This window comes from Streptopelia decaocto (genome assembly GCF_964273445.1).
Source record: "Streptopelia decaocto genome assembly, chromosome: 12".
Classification (NCBI taxonomy): Eukaryota; Metazoa; Chordata; class Aves; order Columbiformes; family Columbidae; genus Streptopelia; species Streptopelia decaocto.
Genome location: NC_138667.1, coordinates 15,994,136 through 16,009,482, shown reverse-complemented (window position 1 = coordinate 16,009,482; position 15,347 = coordinate 15,994,136). Strand labels below are relative to the sequence as shown.

The 15,347-nt window shown below is 40.1% G+C and overlaps 1 protein-coding gene across 2 annotated transcripts in view; it reads right to left on the bottom strand.

The window, feature by feature from the left end:
* Positions 1–14,909, bottom strand: part of SLIT3 (slit guidance ligand 3) — a 482,015-nt gene extending 467,106 nt beyond the window's left edge. Inside the window, exons 1-3 of one of the 2 annotated variants that reach the window (XM_082064056.1) lie at positions 14,470–14,909; positions 14,129–14,381; positions 8,450–8,557 (exon numbers count right to left, since the gene is read on the bottom strand). In XM_082064056.1, the coding sequence (XP_081920182.1) occupies positions 8,450–8,557; positions 14,129–14,313 (293 nt within the window). In that variant the 5' untranslated portion in view covers positions 14,314–14,381; positions 14,470–14,909. Of the gene's footprint in view, positions 1–8,449; positions 8,558–14,128 lie in introns of both variants that reach the window. The other variant, XM_082064057.1, reaches the window with a different exon arrangement.
* Positions 14,910–15,347: the final 438 nt, after the last annotated feature.

The window sequence follows — 15,347 nt, the reverse complement described above, 5'->3', positions numbered from 1 at the left end:
TCATTTTCTCACAAGAGGGTACATGGATTCTCTATAAAAGAGGGTGTTTTGGTTTTAAGCTTTTTTTTTTTTTCTTCTTAAACAGTTGACTTTGTAAAGGAGCATGAGAAATTTTAAGGGGACATCTTACTCCAGTCTGTAACTACATAGTACAGGGGTGTCAAACTCATTTTCACTGGGGGCCACATCTGCCTCGCAGTTGCCTCCAAAGGACCAAACAGAATTCTAGGACTGCATAAACGTAACTACTCCTACATTTACACAGTCCTAAAATTACATTAGGCCCTTTGAAGGCAACCACGAGGTTGATGCGGCCTCCGGTGAAAATGAGTTTCACTTGCCTGACCTAGTAGGTATAAGAATCCAGACTCATTTCTCCGATTTGCAGCAAGATCAGGTCAGACGTGGAAAAACATCAATAGAGCAAAACCAAGCCCTGCTACAACCACCAGTTCTTAAAAGGATTAAAAAGTTCTTCATAACTTCAGTAACAGGTATTGCACAGAGTGTTTTAACACAGTAATATTGGGATTCAGGAATTTTGATATTCCTTGCTATCCATGTTAAACCAGAACAATAAACTTACAATCCACCATTTAATAATTTTTTGTTATTGGCTAATACCACATGCATGACACTGGGTAGTTTCAGTCTCCAGAATAATTTAAATGTAATTAAACAGCCACACAATAGCTGGAATGTGCAAATTCTGTGCTGCAGTCCATCATACTTTTGTAACACACCTACACCATACAACTTTTAATTCAAAAAAGCTAGATCATTCCTTGTGATCACAGAAGGCTTTCAGGTATGACTCAGACTGTTTTCTTTCTGTCTCAACAATGACAGAACTGATCTTAGAGGTTAAGTGCTCTAATTTTGTGAATACGTTATCCATTCTTAAACCCATTACAGAAGTGCTTGGTTCATAACTCACATTAAGTGTCCAAATGATCTGGAACTGCTTGCAGGCAACACGCTTCTGTCCCCATCCTTATAAAAATACAATAAATGGCCTGCCAAAATAGAGGTATTAAACACCAAGGAAGGAAAACCAACAAAAACCACTTTTGCAGCTTGTGCAGTGGCTGAATTCCTTACTGAGCAGATTGCTGCTGTTGTACCTAAGACCTGCAGAAAGCAGCATAATGGGCTGAGTAATTCAAGTACTCTGTTTCTTGCAAGGAAACAGGTTTGTCCCAGCCTGCAGGAACTCCCAATTATTACAGTTTGCAGGTTATTATTTATAAAGGAAATGCTATCCTGGCAGAATAATGTTCTAACAGTATATTTGATACTCCCATACCCTTCACCTTTGTCCCAAAAGTTTTCTAGCTACTCTTGATGTGTTCTAGATGTCCCTTGGCAGTGGCATCCGTGTGCTCATGAAAGATACAGAGAGCCTGCAGGAAGAACAGAACAGGCAGAGAGGATGTACTGGCACAACATGTGCCACCACACAAACACAAAGCTTATGAAACAAGGAGGAAGAACCAGTGTTTTGAGTACAGATGGAGAAACACAGCACCATTGGAATCACTAACACGGTGGAATAGCTCTTTTTGTGATACATACGTCTGGCGATGGTTGAGTAGATAGGCGAGGAAGAGGAGGAGAGGCTGCCCTTCACCGGAAGGAACAGCCCAAATGTCTGGTGCTCAGAGTCAAGCTCAGTGAAGGTAACATTATAGTAGGATCTTGTTGCCAACCACCCACTCAGGGTGAAGGAGGTATCAAGAGTCCTCTTGAAGGAATAGGAGGAAATCTCCAGAAGTATGAGGATTAATGGTATTACTACAATTTATAGCAAACATCTATACTTTCCCAAATTTTTAATATTCTCTCCAGTGTGTTTACTGCTTATTTAAGGTTAATTAAGGACTTGTGGAACAGAATCTCATCAATAAAGTGAAAAACAAGGACTGGCAAAACATGCTGTTTCTCATGAGACTGTTTTTCACCCTGACTCTTCTATACACTGTCAGTTTTGGTTTTTAATGCTATGCACAATGCAATAAGCTCATCTGGTAGAAAAAACAAATGCATGCAAACTTCAGAAAAATTCACACTGCTTTATTCTACAAAGTCAATACCCGACGTTTGCATTTAAGTTTATATTTCATTTAACTATGTGCTATACGACTGAATATAATTGCAGTGAAGAGACCACTATCTGTTTAAGTGCTCTTCACTAATACAGACAATTTGATGTTTAAAGACTTGAGATATTCCACACCTGCTCTGACTGCTGTAATTCATGATGGCTTAGGAAAAAATTCTACCAACAAACAGATTATTTTAGTGAAGCGTGACAAGAAAAAAAAAAATCAAGCCTTGATTTCATCTCCTTGCTCACTTTCAGACATGCACGGGCTAGAAACTCTTCCCAGGAGATCTTTTCCTGGAAAGGTAACAGACGCTTGTCTTTGTGTTGGGAGTTTTTTTGTTGCTGTTGTTCAGGTTATTTTTTTTAACAAGCATCCAGTTTCACCAACTCTATCCCTTCCAAGAAGTACCACACTGAGCATTCACATCTACTGCAGCCACTAAGGAGCAGATTAGGCCAGTTAGTTGCAGTAAAAGATGTAGAACAGTTTTAATATGCAGAAGAAGAATGTGAAGGAAGTTGTGTATTGACTTAAGTTTGGATCTAGATGTTACAATCACAAGTGATTCTCTCCATTCTCAAGTAGATTCCAACCTTCCCTATCCCCCTAAAACTTTTGTTTTTCAACAGTGGACTTGCTGGAGTGAAGCTGAATTGATTTTATAATGTTTGCTAAATGAATACAAAACTCAAGTTTTTATAAACAAGACTTGGCACATGTTTGATGTTTCAAGTTCCTGAAACTACTCATGTTTATTAAACCACCTAGAACTAAGCCTGCTACATACCTGAGAACTACAGAGTAACAACCTTGGAAAATCTCTATTCTAAAAAATAAGCTAACATGAAATGGGATTAATTCATTTTCAGTTTCAAAAAAACTTAATAAGCAATTAGCTAAAGAATTTCTCAAAGAAAAAAAAAACACACCACATAACACACACCCCCCAAAAAGCCATAAAACACTTGATTGCTCCTTATCTTTTGCTGCCTTTTCATATGTTATCTATTAAAACTCTCAACTCCAAGGATCATTGGGCTGTTTCTTATACTTTCACATTCTTATCTGTGAAAGTTATATCCAGATGTGTGTTTTCATCTCCCTCTGCAGAACCAGCTTTGCCTTGGGGCTTTATTTCTCCATATCTACTTTCACTTCTGGAAAACAAGTTTTCTTTGCTCAAGAATTTTACTTCCATGATTTGCTTCAGCACTCGAGTCTCGCCTGCAGCCTACGTCCCTCCTGCATTTGTTTAGGCATTTCAGAAATGCACAATTGCTTCCCACTGCTATTCGCTTACAATGACTTCTCTTCTTTGCTCCCCAGCTATATTCTTAGAACACAACCTCTAACCGGCTCTACCACTTCCAGGGGATGAGGCAACTTGCCTCTTCTCATCACTCTACAACTATGGCAGGGAAGCTTGTGACCCACAAGTTCACACCTCGCTAAGTGATGCTGTAACCACTGCCAGACTCACCAAGGAAAAATGTTTCATTCAAGCTTTTACAAAATACCTTCAAAAAAACTGCCCTGAATATAATGCCTTCTCAGTCTAAACAAAACCACCACACCGACAAAAGATGAATTTGGAGAAAAACCTGTAAATTAAGGTCCCACTAAAGTCCACAGAAAACACACTTTGTGACTAACAGGTAGGCACAAGGCATTTGAACTGCTTTCAGGATGCAGCTTTTTCTTGCTTAAACTTATTGGAATCATATTTCAATAACACAAGTGTTTTAATTAAACATTAGTGTTTCTGTACCTGCGGACAACCAGTATGCATATATGCAGCAATTAATTTTAATGGGCTTGCTGTCATGTGATAACATTTGTTATATGAGCTTTATTTGCTAGGTATTATATTCCATAAGAGAGACAATGGGCAACAAAACCTTGGGCACACAAGGATTCTGAGCTGTTTCGTATTTTCTTACTGTGAAGTGGAAAAATCATGAATATAAATCTAAATTATATTCTTACACAGAGCTCTGGGTAACAATTGAGAATTTCTTTGGTCATCCATCTTCTACAAGACAGCATGTCCCAAGGAACATGACCACAGAATCCTAGGGAAATGTCTTCCATTTTAGGATGAGCTTTTTGGACTCTCTAAAGAAACACTGAAGTTAGGAGACTGGATCTTTTCAACTTTGGGGCAAGTTTTTTTTTGTGGAAAAAGCTCTTCCAAGTGAAGTTGTTGTATTAAGTCAGTATTATGTAATATATGAAACTATATCTACTGCTAATGCTAATAACCATTTTTGCCAGACAAGCGATACCTCTTCAACTTTAAAAGCTGCTAAACTATCTGAAGAAGTGCTCATTATTCACCAGTGCATACCCAGGGAAAACAATACAGTAGGACAGTTTGGCTGAGCGGACTGAAAATATATAGTTCTGCTAAGACCTGTGAAAGTGCATAATGCTCACAACTCACAGGCCATATCTTCTGAAACTGTCAAGGTTATTTACTGGGGTCCCATAACAACATGCACCAGTAATACCTTACAATCTATCAAAATATTTATTTTGTACAAGTCAACTACGCATTCCTTACCGGCCACTGCAATAAAGGAAAAAAAGACCAACTGTAAAAACAAAAATTAATAAACAGTCCTCTAACTATTAGTATGCACAAGAATGCACCTCCGCATCTGCTTTCATCAGGGTATTTTCATAATAATTAAGTTCTTATCTTTTGAAAGATTTTATGAGAATGGTCTTTCACGTCCTCTTGCCTTCCCCTCCAACCTTGACAGATCCGAGCTCCTTGAAATAAAGAGTTTGGAGCCAGACAATAAAAACTGCATTGTACAGTGCTGTGATTTTGGACATCAGAACCTCAGATGCACTAATATGAAATTGATTACCATTTGTTATTGTGCCTAGGAGCACCCTGACAATAGATCAAGATTTCATCATGTTAAGCGTTGCACAAAAAAGTGCCAAAGGGCTTTCAAAGACAAAAGGGTGAAGGGATGAACACAAACAGATAAAACAGTACTGACCACCACACCCCACATCTACAAGCATGTTCACAGGCTGCTAAAATGGGTTACTGATCTCCAAATCACCCACCTCCAGAGCAGTTTAGCCCTCCACTTACATGGAGCCCTGGTTGAAACAGAACCACCAGTCTCTTACTACGTAGACAGGAACAACTGTGAAGCCATACGCAGAAAATATTCTGGAAAATTACAGGCAAGTTCTTAGCTTATCTTGTTCTTTTGGGCAATTGCCTGCATGTACAGTCACAGCATAATGTACTACAGCATCCCCACACAGAGGAGGGTTGAAGCATCTCTACTGAAACTCCTAAACAGCATCCCTGCTAAAAGCCTCGTACCTCCACCTGGAATAAACTGAGGTCCACACAGCAGCCAGTGAGCTATCAACGATAAGAACAGTATCTCCCAAAATTATCAGCGCTGCTTGGACTCTAAATACATTTAATAGCTGTTTGTGTCTTCATTAGTAACCTGATAGTACTTCTACAAGGTTGATACTTCACCCTGAGACTGCAGTCGAGGGCAGTCATGCTGATCTCTCTGCAGAAGAGAGAACAGAGGGCTCTCATAAGAAGTCCCTTTGACACAAGAATTCAAAAATAATTCCTGCAACAGCACTGCAAGCTTTCAGGAAAGGTAAAAGCGAGTTGTGGTGAGCAACACAATTCTGAAATTAATTTAGAAGTAAATTTCAAATAGGTTTTGTAGATTGCTTGATGGAAAGCCAAGGCAAGACCAGCTTTAAATCACTGAACTTTCTTCCTCATTTTAACTGAGCTGATGCTTATTGAACATGCCCCTTCATCAGTGACAGTAGAGGAAAGAATACAGCCATTGGTTAAAATTATTTCTACCTGAGCAACAAAATTAAATTAAGGTCTCAGGAAAAAAAAAGCAACTCATAGCCAGAAAGGTAAAAATCTAATTAAAATTCCAGAAATCTATCAATCATAAGATTAAAAGCATATATTGCAGCCAAACAGATGGTGTAAAACCGAAATACAAGACAAATCTATTCTGACAGATACAACTGACAGACCAGATTCAGTTGAGGTGGGAAAAAAAGGCTGAAAATAACTAGCAGAGAGGTAAGAAGCAGCAGCAAATTTTTTTCTACAGATGTGGCCCTCAACTCATCTAAAATTTACTCTGAGTACAAGACCACAGACCCATCCTCCTTATGTAAATAGGTAGACAGATCTTTTATGTATTTAGCACCATTAGGAAATACTGTCAGTTGCTTACAAGGCCATTTCTCTCAGTGGGGAAGAACAAGTTCTGGGAATTCCTGAGAGCCATTCAAGACTTTAAATTATACATCTGACTGGGCAACATTGGAAACATATTGGAAAACAGAGTATTACAGATCTCTAGAGAAAAGACTTAAATAGTGGAAACAGAATAGCTTGGGCCACTAGAATATTACTAGAACCCAGCCCTTTCTGAGCCTGAAAATTACATAAAAACAAAAAAGTCAAATTGATATGGCTTTAAACTGGCAAGCAAAACCTGTTAAGGAACATACAAGGGAGTGACAACAGCAGCCCCAAGCCAGAATTGGTACAATACTACAGTGATGCACTCAAATCAACAGGAATTAATAGAAACTCCCTGTCACCCGAGGAGCAGGAAGAAGCCAAGGGCAGGAGGCACATTCTACCTCCTGCCTGAATCACAGACTTCAACACAAGGACAGGACACAAAATCTACCTCTAGGATGATAACACTGAACACCGCCACTCATCTATAAATCCTTGTACCAGGGACACACAGACAGACAATCACTAGGAGAGATCTTGGCCACACATTACTTCTAGTCATTCTCTGTGACATCACTGACATTGTCTTTCTTCAGAAAGCTTTGCCATTTGAAGTTCACTTCAGCTTTTCTCCCCAAAGTTATCCTGACTCCTTCCTTCCTCACCTGAAGTTAGAAACTTCTTTTTTCTCAACATAAAGAGGACAAACACTACTTTGCCTTGAATGAGAAAAAAAAAATTCAAAGAGCCAAACAGAAGAGAAGCCCCTTTAGGGAGCTGTGGAACTGCAAGACAAAGGATGTGCATGTTGATCGCTACAGCTGCCACCATCAAGACTCCACAAGAAAGCTGGCTCTACTTAAAACTACTACATGTTCTGCATTTGCTCCCAGTCCCACCTTCTCCCCAGCCACACCAGACTGGCCGCTCGTGAAATGGGTTTCAATACTGAGCCACAGAAACTCTTTACGTGCTCCAGTATCTGTCTGTAGTTGCAGAGAGCAAACAGGTGAAAGAACTAAGAGGTACTAGGTTACTTATGAAGAACATTCCACCACCTCCTCTTGAGGTTAATACAACATTTGAGAGAATTCAGTAGTTACAGTATTACAAGGCAGACTGAAACTTACAGTGAGACCAAAGTCCCACAGCAGACCTGCACTTCATAGAAAGCATTTGAGTTCATCAGGTTAACCTGGAAAGGAAGAATCATCCCTTTAATCACAAACGCTTTAAAAGAGCCTCCAGCCCTATGAGGCTGTAGTAAAGACAAAAGAGGCTCCAGAACTTGCAAGCTCACAATCATTCCAAATTGGGAACAGCTAGTTATGCTACTTCAATAGTAAGACTTAGTTATATTATGTAGGCTCAAATTGGAGAGGCAAGTAAGGTAAAAAAAAAAATAAAATAGAGAGGAAATCAGGAATTACAGGGCAGGGAGAGGGGGCAATTTACTTCTTAATTAGATATCTTTTTAAAACCCACAAATAATTTCATTTTCTTGAAAAATTACTTGAGTGGTCAACTGCAGTCCTCAGCCAAAGACAAAAAAGAGCTCAATTCAAGCTCAGTCTCTGGAAAATGTATCTGAACGTTACACCGCACTTAGGCAGGTGCAATATGTGGAAAATAAAGAGCAACACAGTTGTGATTAGGAAAAGATTCTTACAAACTGCAACTCTGAACGTGAAGCAGAACAGTTTTCCATTAATTTCTAATGAATCAAGTGCGAGCCAACACAACTACAATATTAAGCAATGGCTTCTATTCTCCATCTTTGTTCAGGAATAATTATACCTTCTAATCAAGCTAAAATGGATCCCACTAGACCAGCAGCAGACAAAAAGCTTTCCATTTTAAAAGGTCAGCTGCAGCAACAGACAGCCAAGGGAAATCAAGCACTGTGGGCACCGCAAGAACTATATCAAGAGTTGAAGAAAACTTTTAAGCTTCCAGTCACTTGAGCTGTTAGTTTCTGCGGGGGAACACATCCTGATTTAAGTCCTCTGAACAGTGTCTCCAGTAAACATGCTTAATTCTTAACATATGGTGTCTGAAACTTACTCACTGAATATCCTTATTAGAGCCAAGTTCTTTTCCTCTATCATCCTTACAACTCCCCAAGCGTCTTGTGAGACTCTTGTGGGAAAACCATCTTCTTTCTGCTCTGTGGAAGCTGAGGAATAGCTTAGATACTACAGAAATGCAGACAACAAATCATATCAGATATTCATGTCCACACAAGACAGGATATTTTTGGTTTAAATCTCAGTGGAAATTCTTGAAGTAAAAAAAAAAAATAAAAAAAAATAAAAAAAAATAAAAAAAAAGCTCAGAAGTGACATTCCGAAAGATTAGTGACAGTACTCACAATGAAGGTCAAATAACTTCATAGCAATCAACGTACAAGTGACAGAGTGTACAATAGTAGGATTTTATACAGATTACTGTACAAATAAGAACATTAGGAGTTACTTATTTTTGCCTCACAATTTATCTATACAGGTAAGCTACACCAACTTGGGTACATACATCCCCGAACTCACAGACACACAAATTCTAGGGGGAAAAAGGCACCACTCATCTTTCAGGACTTCCTAAAAGACAACAGCTGTTGTTTAGAGGGGAAACTTTCACCTAATTCTTTTGCATGAATCCATACTCAGCTGCCAAAGTAAGAACATGGATAAAAAGTGAACAGTCTCAGAGGAATGTGTTAGAATTCTGCAGTAAGTACTCTGGTTCTTCTGATGTCAAAACCTGATCCAAATTTGTGCAAACAAATACAGACAAGATGACAATGGCCACTATATGCTTCCATTGAGCTAATTTCATCCTCCTTCCTGGATCAATCATTCCAAAACAAGGTAACATTTAATACTGTAAAACTCTGATCCTAGACAAGTGCATGTCAATGGCCAGTCAAGTGCAAGTAGTCTGCATCATGTTAGGAAAGGGAAGTGTCCAAATTAAATTAAGCAACTCAGTGATGTTTTCCCAGGATGAGCACCTCTGAGAACAAGCCCTTTGAAGCGAAAGCCATGTATGTCTAGTTATTGACACATGAACAAGGAGAGGGGGGAAGAAAAAAAAGGCAGAAAAAGGAGGCTCCATACAAGGTTTTGGAGACTATTACTACACAAATGAGTGATAATGCCTAGTGGGAACAACTCTAGAAAAACAGAATATTAATGCAAGAGTCAGTATAATTATATTTGCATGTGTTTAACATTGCCTTCTGCAGTAATATGGAAGCATTCAAGACAGGAGCTTAGATTTAATTTGGAGACAAAATTGAGGAAGTTGAAGACTTATTACAAGCCAGTGCAACTTCAGCAGCTACATGCACCTAGGCCAAAAACACCATAATAATATATTTGTATAACAGAAACCCCAGACCACATGAAAACTCCAGAGTAAGCAGATGACTAAGCTACTAAATTGCACCTAAATGTGGACACACTCAATTTAGCTACTCAGACAAAGCACAGAACAGATTAGTCTTGCAAGCTTTATCAATTTAGCAAGGTAAAGAAGCCTTCAAAGTAAAAGACAAAACAACGATTAGCACAGGAAAGCTATCAATTAAACAAGATTCTAAGCCACCAAGCATAAATTCATCAAGAATTCAAACATGGCTAAACTCTGCAAAGTAGCCTGTATACATACATAATGTGCTGCTAATAGACAGGGAGAGAACTAGACACAAATGGAAGGAAGGACACAAAGGCTTGTGCTTCATGTTCAAACAGAAAGCAGATAGTGACCCAGAAGACTCGGGCAGCTCCTCCCTATCACTTGTTCCTTTCAGAGCTGAGGAACACAACTGTCAGGCAGGTGGCTTTGATCTGCTCACTGCATTTACACGGCATCTCAAACTAAACTTGACTATCAGAATTATTAAGTGTTATAAAAAGCCACATGTATAATATCTTACTTATATAGAAAACATTTCTACTGAAGTAAATTATATATGATTCTCTATTTACGTAAAAACTGAAGTGCTGCTACACAAACTCTAGTCAGGAGTCTGATGAAGCAGTCCTAAAGCACCTTTCAAAAGGATAAAAGATGCGAGATTTTTATGGTTGTATTTACATATTCTTAATTTCTAACCCTTAACTTCTGGTTCTTTACTAGCACAAAACAACAACTGCATAGCTTAAGAATCACTGTGCTCACCCCCAAAAGTTAACCATTACATCATTAGATTTCTCCACAACACAACAAGTTTAACACTTACTTTGTTTTTAGTATGCTAAGCTATTTAGCAAATATAGAACAACTGAGTAAATACTAATGAGAAGCCACAAAGTCAGCCATATCAGCCTGCTCATGTACAAGGTCCTCTGTGGAGCATCACATCTTGCAATTTCAGGAAAAGCCTTAGACTTAATTTCATGGCTCTCTCTTCCTGTGTGAGCTGACAGCTGCTCTGGGGGTTCCTTCTCTAGAACAAAGGTAAATGGAAGTTACTCCTTGGAAGTGACAAATATTTGTTCCATGACTTATCTTCTCCAGACTGAATCATTTATTTGTGTAGTACACACCGTTCACCTCCTTTCACCTCTTCGTGAAACCTAATTGAGCAAAAGCTTCAATCTATACCACACAATTAGACTGTCGTAGAATGTAATAACAAGGTAAACTACAAAACAAACCTAGTACTACTTGCTATATTTGTAAAGCTGCTATTAAAGATGAACCTGCGTAAAAAGAAAAAGCTTAGGCTAGTTCTACAACCCCATTTCTGTGATCTCTGGTTAACCTGTGAATTCCTCTCAAGACAGAAATCACAAGTAAAACTATTTACACAAACTACACCTTCAAAGCATGCAAAAAATAAATTTAAAAACTATGCATCACATTTCTCATAAAGAATCAGTAATCAAAGCTCTAGATGCCTATTTTTCAGGGTAGGAGATGATCACTCGTTAATTTAACAGAGCTCAATGAGAGATTTTCCCCCCCTAAAGAGATTTTCAATTTTTTCCTTAATGTTACATTTTCAGGTTTCCTGGGGTTTCATATTAACACAAATTTAAATAATATTTAACTGGCCATTCTGTGACAGTTGTACAAGCATAACTCTAAAAGCTTAGTGGCAAAATATTTTAAGTGGTACCATTAGATCTCTTATTAATTAAAGTAAAAAGTTCCCAACTTGAACATGTATGCAGAATTTGTAGCTCAAAAGAACACAGATGCGAAGACCTTTTCATAGCCTAAGTGTGTGGCCATCAAGAAACTTATTAAAAATATTTTCCTAACATATAAATATTTTTCTGAGATTAAAAATATCTTTGTCATTTCAGATATAATCAGTTTCATTTACAAATGAAACAAACTAGTAGAAGACTACCCATCAAGCCAGTGTTATGTCATAAACAGTTACAGGTTGCCATGGACCATAGGGAAAAAAATGACTCTCTGATATACCCAATGGCTGATTGATGTTTCACCTATGACCAGAATTCAGACCCAGGAGAACATAGTGTCTTTTTCTCTCTACTGCTTACATTGGAAAAACCAAGTTAGTGTAATCAGTAGCAATCTAGGTTTGAAAGAGTTTATAGAAGCTTTAAAACACAGTCATAATGAAGATGACAGTGAACATCACAAAAACAGTAAAAAGCTTATCGTAGACTAATAGAAGAAGTGAAGACAGTATTTAAAAGTATGGAATAATGTGTTACTCTGCAATCCTCTGTATGCTATTTCCACAAGGTTTAAGTAACTGAATGCTCCAATAATACACTACTTGAAAAAGAAAACAAAACATCCAACACTGCTACATTTCCTATTTGTCAGTAGTAAATCTGAAGTTAAATATTCAAACCCAATATTGTGAAATAGCTATTACTGTTCTTCATACAGCCAGTAATCTAAAATCTAAATCTGCAAGTAACACATATTAGGACCAACAGCACAGTTATTACACTGTCTTTCATTCTTTTTAATGCTTAAAATGCCAAGAAACTCTTTCAGCAGGCAAGGAGAAGTAACATCTCTGATAAGCATATTATCACAAATGAAACCCAGGAACAAAATTAATGCAATCCCCCTAAAATTTAGGCAATAACAAATTACCATTTTCAAATTCTTCTCAGGTGGCCAACTGACATCACTCTTATGAATCCTTTTAACCTGCAACTCAAAAGCATGATTCTAGCTCTCGACCCTTAAGCCACACAAACACACCTCAGCAATGACATCTGTGTTATCACACAGACTTTGGCTGGTATCTACTTCAGGAGTGGTTTGTGGTGGAGCTTGTTGTTTTATTTGCTTCGGGGTTGTTTTGTTTGGGTGTGATTTTTTGTTTTTGTTTGTCTTGGGTGTGGTTTTTGTTTGTTTGGGGTTTGTTTTTTTTTTGTCTCTAAATTGCCAGGTTGCTACCCATTAATTTTCAAGCATCCACCGTTTCATGCATAGAAGTTAAGCTTGCTGTAACACTGCCACCTGAAAACTATTGTTCACACAGCTGGGGTTAAAACACTAAAGATGGTGGAATAATCTAGTAAGAAACAGAAACCGGCGTATTGCTATCATTTAAGAGGTCTCAGCACTAAAATGCATTTATAAACATTTAGGGACGCTATAAAATTTCATTCTGGGACAGAACTTAGCCTTTAAGAGGACTCAGCACAACAACTTTGTTTGCTTAGTAACCTCATCTAGCTTTCATTCTTAAAGGAAAAATTGCTTGAGAGTTTGAAGTTTCCTGAACTCTCTGACCCAGAAGGAAATAAAATTGGGAGTCAGGCCATACAATCTACAGCATTTGCTTACAAGTTCAAAAACATTTTAAATTATCAGCTAATCCACATAAAGCACAACTAACTACACTTTCCCGAGGTCATCTGTGGAGCCCAGCAGAGAGCCACGCCGAAGCTCTGTTTAACATTCCGGTCTGGACATCTTCCTATCTAGCAGCACCGGGCATTTGCTGAAATATGCCATATGCTCTGCATTAAGCAACATCAGAGATGCCGTCCCCTACACCAAGCGAGTGCCAGAGCTCTATCAGAGAACTGAAGTTGGCTTTCAGCTTTCTCCTTCGAAACTTGTTAAGTAAAAAGAGTCAAGTAAAAAAATCCTGAAAACTTATGATACGGAAGATTTACTATGAACACATTCATTACGTTCTCCTGTGCCAAGGTTGGAAGCACTCCACAACGTTACACTACTATTATAAACCCTGAAGCAGACTAAAAACTAAATAACCAGTTTCTCCACAGCAGTTTAAGACAGAAATTAGATGCTGCTTTAATGCAACTTCTTATCCATTTTGAGGGATTTATGGCAGCAGTCGATTTTTCCATGGTGATGAAGTCACCATGCTAAGAAATAAGGAGAAGCTGCTACCAGCAACCAGGTGAAAATAACCAGATTTCTAATTGCATATTAAATGGTTGTTTGCATTGACAATTATTATTGCTGGGAGCACCACAGGGAGAGCTCTCAACTCCATTGCAAATCACTGCAAAACCCAATCAGTTCATAAGTGAAACTCAAAAGACAAACTTTTAAAATTATATTTTCTTTTTTTTTTTTTAAAGCAAGAACAACAGCAAAATAGCTATGACTTCTAAAAAGCTCCACCCCTTCTCTCCTGAAAACATTAACCTGTGTTTGATTACTGAAACTGCTGTTAGGATGCTCTTTGCACTGATAGGCAGGTGCTAAGAAACTCATCTCAGGTGCTTCTACAAGCACTTGAGGAGCCCTTAACAGTTTTACTTACAGTCTCTCTGCATTCCTGGGAATATCCCTCGGTACAGTTTTGAGTCCTAGTCCATGACAATCCACGTTGGAAGCAATACATGTACATTTATGCGGGCATCCTCCAACAGGCATCCAACTTGCGGAGCTCCAAAAGCTCAAGACCATTCCAAGGTACAGAAACGCACTTCTTCCACCCGACAACATGGTTTCTCGATCGCTTCGGTGGGTATAAAAGTGCGTGCAAGCAGCCGGCCCTTAAAGATGAAACGCCTCTAAGAAGAAAGGGAAAAGAAAACAAGAGGCTCTTAGTGCAGCCCAAGGGAACCCACCACTGCCATCACCGCCGGAGCACCAGCCAACCTTCAAAGGCGCCTGAAAAGGTTACGTTAGGTGGAAGAAGGTGGGGAATTGCCTTTCGGGCTCAGGTTTCTTTCTGTTATCTGCGAAGGGTACCAGAAGGCAGATAGTTTAACAGAGCTTGAGCCAGATGCGTCCTCAGATGAAAGAGAAACCGGGAGCGGAGGTAAACACACACAAAACATCCATCAGAAGCCGCGGCAATCTCCAAAGCAGCCTCCTCCGCTCTGCATCGCCCCACCTGGGCCGGGCAGGTAACCCGCGGAGGAGATGGCTGGCAATTCAAAGCCACCCCGCTGCGAGCTCTTCAGGCGCTGCCTCCCGCCCCTCGGCTGCTGCTGCCGCGGGCCCGCACCGGGGGAGCCGAGACCGGGACGCGGCGAGAGGCGCCGGTGTGGCCGGAGGTGGCTGCGCTCCCCGCCGGCGCTGCGCTCGCCGGCCGCCCGCTCTCCATTCACTGTGCATGGCAGCCGGGCGAGCGCCCGCGGCACCGTGCCACCCCTCCCCCCGCCCTCCCAAAAATATCACCCGCAGCGCCCATTGGCTGCGCAGGCCCTGACGTCACGAAACTGCTCAACTTTTGGAGCGGAGGGAGGGTGAAAGTTTGGGGGCGCCCCCGGTGGATCGGGGCCGCCCGTGCCCGCCGCGTCCCGTAGCCCCTTCCCCAGCCCGATGGCGCGGCCGGGACGCGGGTGCCGCTCGGCTCCGCGGTGCCCAGTATAGGGGCGAGCCCGCCCCCTTCCCCCGGTTCGGGTTTCGGAAAGGAATGTGCGGGCTGGAGCACGGGAACCCCCGCCCGGCGCTCCGTGAGCCGGGATCAAGTTTCCCCCCCTCCGAGAAGAAATTCACCTCGTTTTGTTCCCCGCGTTTCCACTCCCCGA